Source organism: Patagioenas fasciata, chromosome 5, assembly GCF_037038585.1.
Source record: "Patagioenas fasciata isolate bPatFas1 chromosome 5, bPatFas1.hap1, whole genome shotgun sequence".
In the NCBI taxonomy this organism is placed as follows: Eukaryota; Metazoa; Chordata; class Aves; order Columbiformes; family Columbidae; genus Patagioenas; species Patagioenas fasciata.
The window spans coordinates 54245020-54261487 of record NC_092524.1 but is presented as its reverse complement, the minus strand read 5'-3'; the positions used below and the strand labels follow the sequence as shown (position 1 = coordinate 54261487).

The 16468-nt window shown below is 44.6% G+C and overlaps 1 protein-coding gene across 2 annotated transcripts in view; it reads right to left on the bottom strand.

The window, feature by feature from the left end:
* The window catches only part of RIN3 (Ras and Rab interactor 3), a 69690-nt gene that overhangs the window by 12075 nt on the left and 41147 nt on the right, over nt 1-16468 (bottom strand). For both annotated transcript variants that reach the window (XM_071809571.1, XM_065840195.2), the window contains exons 4-7: nt 15472-15544; nt 12083-12174; nt 6165-7640; nt 3438-3746 (exon numbers count right to left, since the gene is read on the bottom strand). In XM_071809571.1, the coding sequence (XP_071665672.1) occupies nt 3438-3746; nt 6165-7640; nt 12083-12174; nt 15472-15544 (1950 nt within the window). The remainder of the gene's footprint in view (nt 1-3437; nt 3747-6164; nt 7641-12082; nt 12175-15471; nt 15545-16468) is intronic.

Genomic DNA, 16468 nt, shown 5'->3' with positions numbered 1-16468 from the left:
TCATTCTACTCCTACCAGACAATATGTTTTTGCCATTTTGCCTGAGTAAAGAAAGGTATTTCTGAAAAATAAATAACAAGGAGTTATTTCTACATAAGATTACAATGCTTCTGTATAAATTAGCTATGTGCCCAGCTCTCCCTCTGGGTATTTGAGCATGTTTTCCAAATGGAGGAGCAGTCAGAAAGTTTGGAAGCTTATAGTTCCCTGTAAGTCCTGCCTCTTTCTTTTTCTGGTGTACAAAGAAAAAAATGCCACCCACTTTGTGGGAGGTGAGGTGGATTTCCAAACTCTTCTTCATCTATTCTTTTAGTGCATATTATTCTTACTAAATGCTTCTAGTATTTTTAGCAGGCAGGTTACATACTTTTAGAATTTACATTACATTCTTGGAGACATATGTTGCTGTTGTTTAGTTTTGCACAGAACTTGGAAAAGTTCGATGAGACACCGCAATGCTATTAATATAATAATTGTCCTTTGGGGAGGATTAACTTACTGGTATCACTGCCTACTCTGTACATGTGAACATCTGAACCAGTACCCCTAAAATCCTTTTATAGCCCGTGATGAACTAATCAATATCACCAGTGGAGTTTGTCATGAGTCATCTCACCCTAAACCAAACACCTACATCTAGCCAGATGAATCAACTGAACTCCATTGACTAAGACCCTGTTGTCAGTAATGAGAAGCTAGCCATGATACCCATCTGTGGCCACTTACAACTAGATGTAGCTGCAGATGAGTCCTACTTTAGCATAGATCTATATCTTATAGTTGCACTTAGCGGTCTGTTGGGAGAAAGGTGTACTGACAAAGACTGTGAACTTGCCTTCCTGACTCCTTGTGATGAATCAGATCCACAAGCTGATTGCCTTCAACTCAAGGGAGGAATGTCAGTTTATACCAGCTGAGGATCTGACCTGTTCTATTCATAGTCCTAGTATCTGAAAATTTTTGTCATGTGGTATAAATTGCAACTAAACTGAAGAACTCAGTTTTCCTAAAATTGCCCGATATACATGGAGTCAGTCAACGCTGACTTTAAAGTTTCATGACTCTTTCAGCAGTGCTAAGATGGGCACTACCACAACACAGATATTCCTGTGTAAGCCTATCCCTAGTTTTAAAGACAACTTGGTATCTCCTGGGACACCCTAGCCAAACCTGGGCTGCTGTACGTGGTTCTCAAAATGTTAAAAGTCTCGTGTTTTTGTATGGGTGTGAAAAAAAGGGTGCTTTATTTGGTGGTATTTGCACTTTGCTTGGAGATATGAAACCATATTCTCAGGTCAGCTTATCCTACAGCTAAAGTGAATAAAGACCTGGCCTGAGTTGCCAAATTGCAGTTACCATGTTACTGAACAGGTAACTTTTCTGACAGAGGTAGGCTGATTTTGGTCCTGCGACACAACGAGTAATTAGTTTTGTGTTCTACCTGCTCTGATGTTGGAAAAGGGAGAAACTCTAATTCAGCAGTGAGTAAGAGGAGCTAAAAGAACAGCCTACTGCACAGGAAACTGAGTGTGGCCCCTGCTCTTCCTGTGTGAAGAGCACGGCACTGCCTCAGCGCTGGCTGAAAGCAAAACGGGCCCTGGGCTGCTGCTCTTGAGACGGGTCGAGAGCAGGAGGAGAATTCCTGGCCACTGAAATCTGGTCTGAGCGGCCTGCAGTGCGCTCTTCTGCATACCACCAGCTGGGAATTCCCCGTCAGAAAAATATCTCAGTTTGCTGAACGTTTGTCTTTGCCAGGTGGAAAATCAAAGTGACCTGGGGTCAGTTCATCCTGCTGAAGAGGTTTCACGCATTTCACTTCTCAGTGGGTTGTACAGGACATTTCACTCCATTTCTCTCAAAAAGAGAGAGAGGAGTGACTATAGCGTTCTTCTCCCCTTAACCTCTTTTTCTGGACTGAATTTATTGTGGTACATTTCCTTAATGCCAGGCCAGTTTCCTTCTGACCAGGCCTCAATATGCATCACTGATCACAGATACTGGAGATGGAACTGGACACACAGGGGTGAAGTCAGCTTCCAACCTGCACCCCACTTGCAGTAACATTCAGCATGAGAAAAAAAAAGAGCTGGCCGAAATAAAGTGCTTTGGTTAGCATAGCAAACCACAGTGAAACCCTCTGATTTCATGAATGCCAGTCTTTTAAAATGTAGGGGTTTTTGAATTATTTCCCCAACCCCTAATTTCTGTTAGATAAAATGATGCAACAGCATTTCCTGCAACAGAGAAATTTCAGCCCTGAGCTTATTGAGATGTGACAGATATGCAATGTACCACCAGCATCAGGAGACTGTCGCTCCTATATGGGTTTTAATGAGGCAAGCGAGTCTTTGATCTATACCAAGCTTATTCTCAAACTCAACACAACTGTTTTGACAAATTTACAGCAAATTCCTGTACATATGTCCAAATCTTCTCATAATACTTGAAGACAATCAGAAGTTCTATCCACCTTGCAGCTCAGGCTGAGGCCTGGGGTGGCTTCTTGCTCTGCCGTTAATGTGTCTAGATCGGTCATTGAACCTTGCTGCATACCATCCAAGGGATGACCGTGAGGTGAGGCTCAGAAGGACACAACAATTCCTGTATGGGTCCTTCAAGGCTGTTGCCAGTATAAAATGGAGCAGCTAAAAGCACCCTTGGAGATTGTGATTTCTAAACCAACCACAGGTTGTTGCAAATTAGTATCTGGCTTCTCTCCAAATTTATGCATAGCTGGTCATCAGCTCACCAGTATACAAATAAAGCTCTTAAACTGGCAAGGCAGATTACTGCTTATTCCTGAAGGAAGGGGCTTCCTGGTCTATCTGCATAAAAACATCCTGTCTGCAGGCCGAGGGCTTAATGTGTGCATTTAGTGGTTGGCGTGAGGCCCAAGTTATGTTTATACTCAGAGCACATACTTCCTCACATCGAAGAAGGGCAGAAGTGGCTTTTGGAATTTACTGGAGCTTCAGGAATTAGTAACAAGCAGTACTAGCTTTCTATGTCTCCTCCTCAGTTGAGGCAAAACTTTGTGAAGGCCAAATCAAGGGACTTTTCCCCAAACACCTTTCCTAGAATTTACTATTAAGCTGCTACAAGCTAGGACAGAGCTCTGAGGATTTATGGAGACCTGTGTGAAAAACTGCAAAAAAACCCATTGCCCACAGAATACACACTTATAGGCATCTGTTTTTTGGGTTTTTTTGAGTTACAGGAGCTTGAAATTAACCAGGTAGCATCTTATACTCGTTATTAATGCAGACAAATTCACAGTGACTGACAAGCCCATTCTGAACAAAAACTGTGGCCAGCTGATACCTAACACAGTGACCATCCAATCTGAATATTATCACATTAACTGTATCATAAACCCTGCTCCTTTGACACATGGAAAAGGACCAGTGAGGGATACCATTTCAGTAGGAGTGCTATACCTGGGTTTCCCTGAGCCATGGAGTCATAGATGAGTTTGCAGGCCTTCAGCAAGATGGCAATCTTCTTTTCTGGGGAGTAGGCCTTGTGCATGGTTGTGAACTTGTGAAGGATCTTTTCCAGCACAATGGTTTCAGGCACACTGGTCGTGACGCCAAGGTCAGTGGTAGTTGTGTTTTTCACCACAAGCTGATTCTCTTTTAGCTGCTGTAAAGATCCATCTTTGTCGTGGATTTCTTTTAAGTAAGAATCAATGGCTTCTTTTAAAGGTTTCAGGACACATTTGTACAAGGCTGTTTCAGCAATCACTTCTGCATAGAGAAGGGAGAACACAAAAATGCATGATAAATAATCAACACAGTAGTACAGGTGCAAGTAAAACTCCTATGAAAGCATGTGGTCAGTTATTCATGCAGTTCTGCATAGCTGTGAGCAGGGAACAGAAATGACATCCCAGAAAGTAAAGGTTTTATTACCAACACTCGCCAGAAATCCTGGATAGACCTGAGATGAACATCAATGTGTGGTCTCTGCCACTGGAGCTGCAGGAGAGCTCCTGTTGTCCTTGCCTGACTCGTGGCTGGCCAGTGTGCCACTGTCAGGCAGCAGGAAAGCCAGCTCTGGGAGGAGGTGAGGAACCTCACCTAACCCTGCTTCTTTTACAGCCCTCCCCTTACAGATGTCCAGGTGGGATTCATCTCATGTCCCTTCTGACATCTCCCTCTGACCTGTCTGAGATACTCACTTCGGGATAAAATTAATTGCATCCTCAGAGTGCCCCTTTCTCTGCAGTGACTGAAACAGTGCTGTAGCCACCAGCTCAGAGGCAGGCAAGAACGTGTGGTCAGAAGTTTCTCACCCTTACTGCTCAAGTGACTCTAACTTACTGATACTTAAGTCATCTCTTACGCCACCTGTGGATGAGAAAATAGCGTGCGTGTGGAATGTTTGCTTAATATTTAGCAAGAGATAAAAGGAAGTGTGGCAGCCTGTGAGAAACTCTGTTGTCTAACACCTAGAAACAAGAGGCAGAGCTAGAGGGACTGCAAGGGATCCTTTTGTCACCCTTGCACTTGGTGAAAAGTTCTCTGGCAAAAGAGTTCATTCACTCAGCCAGTGAGGAATGAAACAGAGGGCATTAACATTTATGTATATAAAATGCAACTGTTTAAAAGAATCCAGAGAACCAGGCAGCCTGAGGCAGGACAAATTCAGATGGTAAATCTTCCACAGTGGGAATCTCTGTCCTCCGCAGGAGGCTGACATATCACCCTGCTAAGGAGCTGCCAGTGAACAGGGCTAGATCTAACCAGGTACGTCTGCGGGAAGGTGGGGAGATCCTTGTGCACACGCAGCTCTACCAAGCACAACAAGGACACTTCTTCTTTCTGCCTCCTCTCCACCTTCCCTAATCAAGATTCAAGACAGACTTCCCTGTGACGACAGCCTTTCTACCTTGAAAAAACGGGTTATTGGTACAAAACTTCCAAGTGTTACATGAGGTGCAAGAGAAATTAGACTAGTTTCCTGCTCCTAGCTAATGCAAGGGACTGGTAGCCGGTCTGTTCTGCTCGGGAGACTGGAGGATCATGTAAATAGATTTGCTGTCTGAGAAAGAAATAAGCAGGGCCTGCTGAGACTGACAGCTGAGTGCCTCTTGGTCCTGGCTCACCACTTAGCTGGGTACTGCGTAATACTGGAGCTACAGGATCCCCTGGAATTCCTGGTGACTTCTGTGGTTGGCCATGTTCTGTCAGCTCCCAGCTTATTTTAAGCCAGCTTAGGGATCTCATAAAATTGCTCTGCATTGGTTCTTTAGTCCTCAAGAAACAGTTTTAAGTCAAAAAAGCATGTGAGTGCTTACATGTCTGCCTTGTCTGGTTGTAAGTCTTTGACTGGTAAAAAAATCCTACAGCTCTTTGTATATTCCCTCATGAATGTGCATCAAAAAGACCAGTCCATTTCTTAGCAAGGCAGGAAGTAGCACATTACTCCCTCACAGGACACTGAATAAGAAGCAACAAAACACCGCTAAACAATCAGAAACATTATTTTTTCCTGCCCAAAGGCAAACTATGTCTGTGGCAAAGAGAGGTGAACGCTGCATTTTGGGGCCAGCTGTGGTCTCGCAGCAGGCAGGACCTGCTCTGAGGAGCACAGAGCGGGACCAAGAGAATCCTCCAACCTGCCACTCAAAATCATTGTAGTCTCATCCCTCCCTGTGAAACAGTGACTGACCCGTGATCTGGCTGCCACATGCAGGGAGTTCTCCATCCTCCCTTCAGAGTGTGGGGTAGGGGACATGAAAGGCCATGGGAAACAGAGCTCTGCAGGGGGAAGTTGGCCTTTTGTGTTCCCAGAGAACACAGTTCAGTATGTGTGTGCCTCTGCGTACACACACACACACACACACACACATTTGTATGTGTGTTTATGCATACTCATATATACATACACATGTCTCTCTCACACACACAAACAAACGTATCTTCTGCTTAAACTCTTCCCTTTAAAACATTCATAATGGGATTTCCCCCCTCATTGGTCTCCCGATTTCTAGAGCTGCTCCTCCAAGTGCTGGCAACCACAGAGTAGACTTCAATTCACACCCCTCAGTTTTTAGGAGATGTTTTATAATTCTGCAAAGCAGAACCTGTGTCTGCATAATACTGTCTCTCTCCTCACCTTCCCAAATCCTGCCCAAAGATGGGTAAAGCACAGTCACCTACCTAACTGTTCCTCAGTGTAGGAGGCTGGGTCTATCAGAGATGTCAACTCAGTGCTCTGCACTAAGTAACTCTTCAGCTGCGTCATCATCATCCGGATTTCTTGTAGCATCTCTGTGCTGGAGCTCTGCTTTGCCATCATCTCTAAACTGTACACTCTGTAGTCCTGCACCAGGTTGCCAAAGTACGAATCCTTGTCCTGTGCCAGCTCCACTATCTTCTTCTGCAGCTTCCTGTCACTAGACAAAAAGACTGTGAAGACATTGGACAGGCTTACAAAGGACAGTCTATTCTTGGCCTTGCCCAAGATCATGGAGTGTGTCTTTTTACCAGATGAACTACTCAGCATCTCCAGGTCATCCTCGGTGCTGCTGGTGGAGTAAGAGTCTGGCTCGGATGCTGATGCCTGAGCCACGGTGCTGCCTGCTGGGCCATCCAGGGAGGAGTGCGAACCTTTCAGTTCAGCTGAGCTGACAGATTTGCGGCCATGTCCCACTTCAGTCTTGGTGTGCGTGCGAGTGGCACCACCTGCCACTGTAGCTGAGCTGTTTTTGCACAAAGCCTGTGCCGTGGCTGTCTCTGCCACTGTTCTTTGCTTTGACTGGCAGGAGCTGGTGATCTTTGGTACCTGAGAAAGCCTCTTTCTTCTTGGTGGTGGGATAGGAGGTGACTTTCCATTCTTAATGGCATTGCTTTGTATCTCAGGTGTGTCCTTTTTCTCTGCAGGTTCAGGCTTCGTCTCCTGAAACTGTGAAACAGCCCTTTCTGGAACCTCCCCAGGCATTTCTACAGCCTTTTTGCACAGCAATCTTTTACCTCTGTTCTCTGCACTTGTGTCTTGTTTTTCTTCTGTCCGTTCCCCTCTCAGCGTTTCACAACTTCCAGGTTTACCCACACAGCTTTCCTCGGAGGTCCTCTCACACAGTCGCCGCCGCGGGGGAACAGAGGGCTGGGAACCTTTCTTGGGGCTCACTGCCGAAGGCTTGTTGACCGAGCAGCTCTGCTTCCCGTCTTCTTTACTGTCACCGCCCTCAATTTTCATTTCCCTGATGCTCTTTCCTACAGGCTGAAGAAACAGCTCGTTTTCTTCACAGGCAGTCATGGGGTCCCGCAGGAGCTTCACAGAAGATTTCTGAATGAAAGCGTGAGGAGGTGGAGGTGGAGGGGGGCGTCGGGGAGATCTTCTTTCAGCGAGTGTGGTTGCAGGGGGGACATCAGTGCTCACAGCATGGCTTTTAGAAGGAGGTATGTCTGGAGGAAAAGGATTACTGCACTCTTCTATAAAAATAGGATTCACGAACCACAGCCTGTCATTTCCTATTGACAGCTCAATTTCACATGAGCAGTGGTTTGTGCTACTTGCAAAACACTGGGTAGATCTTAAACTGTCTGCCTGGGCAGTGCTGAAAGCAGGGTCTTTTGCAGGGTGGGATAACTCTTCTCCTCTTCTTCTGTAATTTAAGGAGGAATCCCAGAAATCTGTCCAAAAATAGAAAGAAAAGAAGAATAAAAAGATTCTCTGAGAGAACTGTAATTGCTAATGTAATGTAGATGTCCTACTTTTTGTTGAAAGAAATGGTACACACGCTTTCACATCTCTGCACAAGAGTGTGAAGAAAGGGTCATCTGTTTTATGTGTGTGAGATGGTTGAAACCAGGGAACAAGCTCAGAACCTTCACCAGAAACCTCCTTCTTGGCAATTTTAGAACAACGATTTAGTGAAAACTGTTAATGCTGTGCAGCCTATGCAGTGTGAACAGGGAAGTACAAGTAACGAATATGAGTGATTGTGAAAAGGGTCTATGGCTTGTTCAGTGATCACTGCCCTGCCGACGCAAAGAGCTGTGGACACGTGTGGTGAGGGTGTGAAGACCCCAGATGAATGCTGTCTCCCACTTGCTGATGGTGGGAAGGTGTGGGGCTGAGGTGTGCAGCCTGGATCCAGCATGCACCAGGAGACATCAGATGAAGATGACTCTACTGTGCAGCAAGCTCATGTGACAGACTCTGTTCTATACAGAGGTCTGATCCTGCTTTGGAGTACCACCATTCCAGAAACATATGACTTTAAATACCTGCCAAAGATGAAAATTACTGTTAATGTCTACAGCTCTGGATGACCATTATCTATAGCCATGCCCACTCTGTTTTGGACCTTGCCTTGAGACCGCCTGCCTGCAGGTGTAGGACAGGAAGGATGGTACAAAAGACTGCATACACAGGAAGGTTGTATACTGAAGGACTAGAGAATATTTAAGTATTTCAGTGCCGTCAGCTGTAGCTGGGAAAGGAAGATGGTGTTTCAGATGTAAGTAGCCATTTCTATGTGTCACAAACCTCTTATTAGAATGAATTTTGTGGTGACTTGTTCAAAAAATAAACCTACAATGTGTTTCTACATCTTTTGAATGTGTTCAGTATAATATTTAATCTTCTTCCCTTTCCCCAGAGGTGAGTTCTCAAACCTGCTTGCCCTACCAGTCTGATTGCTTTTAGTCACTCAGATGCTAATCTAGGGTCCACTACTGGAAGCATGAGGAAACAGAGGCTCCTGCAAACCCTGTGTGTTCTGACCAAGGGAAGGGCCATAAACCTCTGAGGGTTTTCACTGTGTGAGGACTGCATAGATGCCCACAGATTTAGGGACAAGAGGAAGATGGGAAATCCTGGAAACGCAGGCATGCAAATAAATAACTATTTCAGCATGCTTGGTCCCTGGACACAGAGCTGACAGGGATGGCACACTCTCCTGCGTGGACTTAGGGAGGATGCAAATGGGGCTGCCACACAGCTCCTGCACCCTGCACTGTGCTTCATGTCAAGCTTGTCTTGCTGCAAAAACATCACGTGCGAGGCCCAAGAGGGGATGGATGGCACTGCAGACACGTGGGACGACCCTCAGTGCTGAGCACATAGTACAGCTCTCAGGACTGTGCCCTCAGCTCTGCCATGCCAGGGCCACATTTTCCTGTCAGCTGCACCAGCATAGCCCCCAGCCCTTCATGGGAAAAGGGGCACAGAAAAGCCCCAGAAAAGCTCAAAGGGACTTCCAGATGGGAAGGTCATAGCAGAACTCAAAACAGCAAAGTAACTCTTCATCTAAAGTCACGTAGAACTTGAGGGTGAAACACTTTGAGATAAAAATCTCTCCCCCACTCACTTCATCCCCAAAGACAGGCAACATGTTCTTGGTTTTCTCCCTGGTGCAGCAGTGACTTTTGATGGCTTCCTGCTTGCAGACAGCTCTACGCCATTGCTGGAAAAGCCATCTTTTTCCTGCTGCCACCATGACCTGCCCTCTGCAGGGCTCTGCCTTGTCCCCTCGGTGCTCTGAGGCCACTGCAGACCTTGCCCCCTCTGCCAGCCATGTGGTCCCCTGGGGCACAGTGAGCTGTCCAAAGGACAGGGACTGACCCCTTTGCCCCAGCTGGTGCCAGTTCTGCAGACAGGGCAGGATGGGCAGGCTGCCTCCTCCCTGGCCCTCTGCTCCCTCTAACCAAGCATTGCTAGAACATGGCCACAGAGGAAGCCATGCACAGGTGAGCTAAAAGACTGTCCATCCCCATCAGGATAAAATTGCTGATTTAGCCTCCTGCAGCCTGGACTAGAGTCCATGGGCAACTCAACTTCAGCAGCATGTCACCAGGTTTTCTCAGGGAGGCTGAGGTTTGAACAGCTTTATTCTCTGATTTTCTGACATGAGAAGGAGGAGAACAGAGAAGCTTAAAATAAAAGTGTTGCCAGGAACAGCAGCACTTTTGACAACAGAATTCAGGAACAGATGTGCAGATGCAACTGCATATAACAGTATCACACTGCTGAGACCCTAACATCTGAGACTGTCTGGGGTATGATTTTCTTTAAATGCTCCAATTCTACTGGGTATCAGCAAATGCAAAACAGTGGAAGCTGCTTGTTTAAGTCAGAGTATAATACTGGGGAGTCTCATGAGCTGAGGAAATGGTGAGTAAACCAACCTATAAAAGGGAAGTTGGTTATTTTTCTCAGTAGTGGCCAGGATAAGACACTGTGATGAAAATGCAATGCTTCACTCAGACTGTGAAGGAGACCAGATGAGGTGGTCCTACCAAGGGTTACACAGCTGCTTTCAAGAGGGTGTTGCCCAGTCTAGCCACACTGTCTGGTATAGCAGGAAAGGCAATTCGATCATCTCCCATTGCTGTCCTGGGTCTTCCCTTAACTTACACTCTGGGAGGGATAATTAAGCAGTTCTTTGAGACTTTGGCATGTCTGTGATGTTATGTGCTCTTTGTGCAGTGTAATCACGCTAATTCTCCTGCTGGGTTGCCTTCTATAGCAGTGAGGTCAGAACAAGAGGGCCTGCAGTACATCCTCTTTGACAATATACATAACAGCTAGATCCTTTGCAGAAAAATCCGGCTTGTAGGTAGATATCTATCTTGTACCCCCTCAAAAATACACGACTTTGAAATCAATAAAAAGCAACAGATGAGAATTACAAACAATGCTAGCTTTCCTTCGGGAGTGCCACAATGGGCAGCACTTATTGTTTGTGTACCCATTTGCACTCATGAAATTTTGTTCCAGGAAGCAGTAAACAGCATTATTCATTACTTCAGTCTGTTTGACTTTACTGAGACTGCATGGCACTCCAAGAAACTAGCATCATTTCCCAGGAAATCTTTACAGAACAGCAGGTTTTCTTCTATTGTCAGAAACTTTCCTGGCATGCAATGTACTGTGACAAGCGAATCTCCAAGCACCACTGCTTTTATGACCACCAGTGTGCAGGAGAGAAGGAAAAATACTACAAACAACATTGCTTTGGTGCTTGTGCTCTAGTTAATCCTTCCGTTCATAAGTCACTAGAGACTATTGCCTGACCAAAGGTTGGAGAATGATGATACACTTCTTACATTTTAATCCAAATGTTCACACTTGTTATAATAAAATTAATAATAAATTTGCAACTTTCTCAAGTTACAAAGTACCTTTCTTTAAGCAATAAGTGGTGGCTGGACACCCACACTCAAGGATGCTCTGACAAATTGGAACAAATTGAAAATAAAGGATGCTGAAAGTGTTTGAGGCAAACCCAATGGTCAAATTCAGCAAAGCTGCCTGAACTGAAACCAGTGGGGTTTGCCTATGCCTTCTGGGAGGTATAATGCAGAAGATCCAAAATTAGATTCCGAAAGCCCCAGGGTCCTCTAGTGAGTATCTCTAAGCTTTCACCGTCCATTGGCTGTTTTCAAAAGCTGAGGGAAAGCTGAAAAGCAAAGTAACATGAGAGTGGCTAATTGTAACAGCTGTCTCAAGTGGAGTATGTTAAATGGGAAGGGATAGGAAGGAGAGCTCATTTAGTTAACAGAACTGCATTTCCCAACTCTGTAACTTTATGCATCTGATCTAAAATTTACTTGTTTGGTGCTGTCACTAAAAATAACATTTACTTTTGTATCTTAGTAGTGTGAGCAAGAGAATGTGCTGGGACACTACACATTTCTCTACAACTAGAAATCCTGCAAGAAGCAGAAATATCAAAATTCAACAATATCACACGTCCATCAGCATTGCGCCCACACATCCGATGGGGAAATTGCAAAGGTGTTTTCCTCTTTTCCTATGCCTTGGATGCCAACTACTTTCAATGTGTGTGAGCTCTCCTGAAGAGGCTGTGCTATGCTTCAGTTGTTGAAAGCCTGAGCTTATACAGTGAGACTGTAGGTCCCACCCCCTGCCCATAAGTCCAAGTAGAGGTTTATGTCCAAAGGAATAAGTGAGATTCTGATCATAAACATCTTCTGTCTTGCATTCAGGCCTCCTCAGCTATTCTGAAAACAATAGTTCATTTATCCTTCAGTTGCATTATGTCTGTACGAGGCATCATCGTTCTCACAAGTCTGAGTGAAACTCTTGGCTGCTTTGAGGGACTTACCTGTCCCCAGACTAGAGATAATTTCAAGGTCTTGAAAGCTACTGGCTTCTAATATTGCTTGTGGCAGCTTCAGGGTGAAGGGCAGCAAATCTCTGTAAAAAGAACACAGTGGAAAACCCCACAACTGTTAGGAACCCCATATTTTACTGTTGGTTCTAGTGATTGAATTGTCTCACAATTTCAGCTCTGTTCTGCAAAGTCCTGAATGTTGTCAAAGGAAGATCTTGCATCCAGTAAGGCATCATGGACATGGTGGTGGCCTGGGTTGCTCTGGTTTCACAAGAGATCACCAGCTCCTGTGGCCATGCTTCATGCCATGCTGCGTGCTGCTGGCTTAATCATCGCATCTTGGCTTCCTCCTCCAAAAATAGCAGGAACGTCTCTCACCTCAGAGGAGGCCACAGGGGTTGAAATACCTTCCCATGAAAAGTGAAGTGTTGCAAATGGTCATTATTGTAATTAGAAAAGCCATTTGTTTTGGTGTGGAGGGGATTTTCAGTCCTTTATCTTTCTGTTTACCCAACCCTCTCCACCCTGCTTCCTCTTTTAAAAATCAGTGTGAGTGTAAGGCACAGGGACATGGCAAGACACAGTGGGGTTAGGGAAAAAGATTCCACCTGGGGAAGGGAAGTCCCTGGGTGAAGTGACAGACAATGACAAAGTGCTGTATGACACTAAGAAAACATATATCACTCTATTCTCTGCTCTCAGACTTCTGACTGCTTAGTTTCTGGAAAGATGCTGTATTTTTACTGAAAAAAAGATGCAGTTTCTCTGAGGATGTTAGTAGGGTTTCACTGAAACACATTCTAAACCTCAAATAATTTAATGGAACTCTTGGCTGGTGGTAAACTGTTCAGGTTTGCCTCTTGCCCAATGAGAATTCACTAAACCTGTTGCCACCTCAATTCCTGACTAGAAAAGCTGGTAATAATAGTCCCTAAAAGGTAGCAAAAATGGCACAGGATCATTTTAGACACCTGTTAACAGAGAAATGCAGGGGTGCCATTTTTGCCCTTATTAACAGACACATATCTTGCTCATGTACTGTGCACTCCATGGGTTCTCTGTGCACCACTGAGCACTCTGTTGTCACATTGTTTGACATAAACCAATGTGATCCCAGTTTTTTTGTGTGTGTGTGTCAGATATCAGGTTTAAAAGAGGAAGGGGGTCCATGTACCTTCTGCTTTCTTAGCTTGTTATTGTTATATACACAAGTAGTTCCCTTCCCTTCTATTCTCTTTTTCTTTTTTAAATTATTTTTTTGGTAGAAAAATACATCTAAAAGTAAGGAAACATTAAGACATTACCCTTTTTTTTTTTTTTTTTAAAAGCTTTATTCATGGGGCAGCAGCTTGCAGACAAGACACTGAGTCACCCTTTACCTACAGGTGTAATTTTTGTGACCTAAGGTAACCTAGCCAGGCCAAACTTTCTTTTCAGAAGAGCCTGTCAGCCCTGATAAGCCATTTCCAGCTATTCATGGGTGACTATTTACTACAACCTTGAGAACAAACCCCTTCACTCACCATCTCCTACAAGGCACCAGCAAATGACAGGTCAGTGCTTAAGCAGCCTTTTTATTACCTGCTTCTCTCAGAAAATGTATTCCCTATTTACCTTGTCTTTTGACAACAGCCTGAGAGATCACATGAAGCATCTGAATGTGGATTTGATGCTCAGAAGTAAGATCTATAATAGGAACAAACAGAAATGCTTTTCTTTCTGTCTGGAACTCTTTCTTAAGCCATGGTCCTTTCTGTAGGAAAGCAGAAGCAAACAGATTTTCCCTCCCACCACCCATTCCACTAGAAATGCCCATATATTGTTTGCATTTTGGCTCTTCTTTGCTCCTTTGGTAAAACAGAAATCTTTATATGCTGCCAGGGGTTAATTTATGTCCACTTTATAGGGTCTATATACATCTTGATCATAGAATCATAAAATGATAGAACAGTTTGGGTTGGAAGGGACCTTCAAAAATCATCTAGTCCAACCCCTTGCCATGAGCAGGGACATCTCCAACAAGATCAGGTTGCTCAGAGCCCCATCCAGCCTGGCCTTGAATATCTCCAGGGATGGGGCATCTATCACCTCTCTGGGCAATCTGTGCCAGTGTTTCCCCACCCTCACTGTAAAAAAATTCTTCCTCATGTCTAGCCTGAATCTCTCCTCTTCTAGTTTAAAACCATTACCCCTTGTCCTGTCATAACACACCCTCCTAAAAAGTTTTTCTCCTTCCTTCCCAGAGGCCTCTTTTAAGAACTGAAAGAATGCAATAAGGTCTCCGTGAAGCCTTCTCTTGAAAGTCTTATCATTGATGGGGGTGAGGCAGAGGGCAGCTCCTTGCGGGCAGATACAAGTCCTGGCAGTGTTGAACTCAGCTGGCTGCAGAAGCAGCCCCCAAAATAGTGCGAGTCTTCCTGGCTGGGTAAGCTGGAGCGCACTGGATCATACCATAGATAGACCGTTCCTACTGTGTGACCTAACCAAGTCACTAACATGACTGCCTTGTAAACATATCCTGAATCTGCTTTGCCCTCTTAAATGGAAATAAATACTTTAAAAGTCATCTAAGTTTATGAAGGGGAGGTCAAAAGTTTACATCCAACTCAAAACAAGGCCTGCTGCAGCAGGAATGGGGTTGTGGAGGTATTGCTGCAGTGTGCTTATCACAAACATACAGGTCAGAGGAGAGTGTGGACATACAGGTTTAATTACACAAGGGGGCTCATTGGGACTCATCGGCCGCTGATGAAACCTTGCTTTAATGAGAATGGTCTGACAGGTCTTTCCCATCTCGGTGCTGACTTGCTGACTACATTTGGTATTTCTAGGCTGAACAAACAAACAAGGTCTGTTATTTATGGCATTATTTGATGTTTAAATTTTGGCTAAAGAACCCAAATTGTTTCAGGACTACACTCCTTGACAGATTCCCTGTAAGTGACTAAGTGCTCTGAGTATCCTGCAGGCAACAGTCTGCTAGCAGGTTTGTGAAGTCACTGCCAGGTGTGTGTGGATGCTTAAAGCTGCTTTTAGTAAAAGATAGTGTTGTGGTGCTCTGCTTAATCCAGGACCCTTTTTCCTCCCTGCCCTGCTAGCTCCAGTCTTGAGCCTTGGTCCTCTGTGAGTGCAGCCCTACAAACCTTCCTCAGGTAAAGCTTCCAGCTTCAGGGACAGCTGTGATTATGGTGTACATAGTAGCTAAAATCTGGGTTGTCTGGCACCATTATATATATGCACCTGAAAGACCTCCTGGTCTGGACAGTTAGAGGAAAGCAGAGGAAAGAGCGAAAGCTGTGCTGCGACTGAATACTGGGGAAAGGCAATCCAGAGAGGAGAGTAAAGCACCCCCTTCATAGAAAGCAACGAACCCAACTCACCTACTGACACAGTAGAAGGCAACCAGTTTGAAGACATCCTCAAATACAAGGACAGATCCTTCCAGGTACAGAACTGATGAAAAACAAAAAAAAGACAGTCAGCAACTATTTTCTTTAAGCTGTATGGTACAAAAGGCTGGTGGGTTTGGCTCAGACATCTTGTATTCTTTGATTGTCTGTTGTTTGCATGGACTAATATGAAGAAGCACAAACAACTGGCTTCAGGTGGCCAAATGTAATGAGATTCTTCAGGGAAACACTAGAGAAGAAACATCTCAGCCTGGCTTTCTGAATGGTTAGCTCAAGATATCAAAATGTTGTGACAGTAATAGAAACAGTGGGAAGGGGGGAAAAAAACCAACAAAAACCAAAACAAACAAACAAACAAAACCAAAACCGCCACCACCAACAACAACAAAATCACAGGCAAAGGGTTTGTTACAAGCCTATCTATCTCTAAGGATGTGTAGATCTGCAATACATAAGGGGCTGAACTTGTGACTCTCCATGCTGGAATCTGGTTTGGTCTGGATGGACAAAATACTTTGAAGCAAAAAAATAGAAATGACTGTTTCATTACTATGTGTGTGGGCTCTGACCTGGGTCACACAGGCAGTGTGAGCACAGCCTATTTGTATCTTCCCTATCTTCTCCCTCCCATTGTGTTACACAGTGACAGCACTTTCCTTTAAGTGACAAAATACAATCTACACATTGCAGAGTTCTTCAAGATGACCTCCTTTATAATAGCATTGTGTAGCTCAAATCTCACATGTCATTATAGAGTTTTTGGCTGCTAAGCTAGAAAAGAATTATGGGCTGGTGAAGAAAATTTCACAATGACCAATAACCCAAGGCAGAGAGAAAAAGATGGATCTGCAGGAGAGAGGTCTCCACCTTTGCTTCTGCTTTATAGTCTCATAAATTGTCTGTGTCCATGTGTATGTAACACACCATCACAAGCAGAGACTGGCAAGTTTAAGGAAATCTATGATGG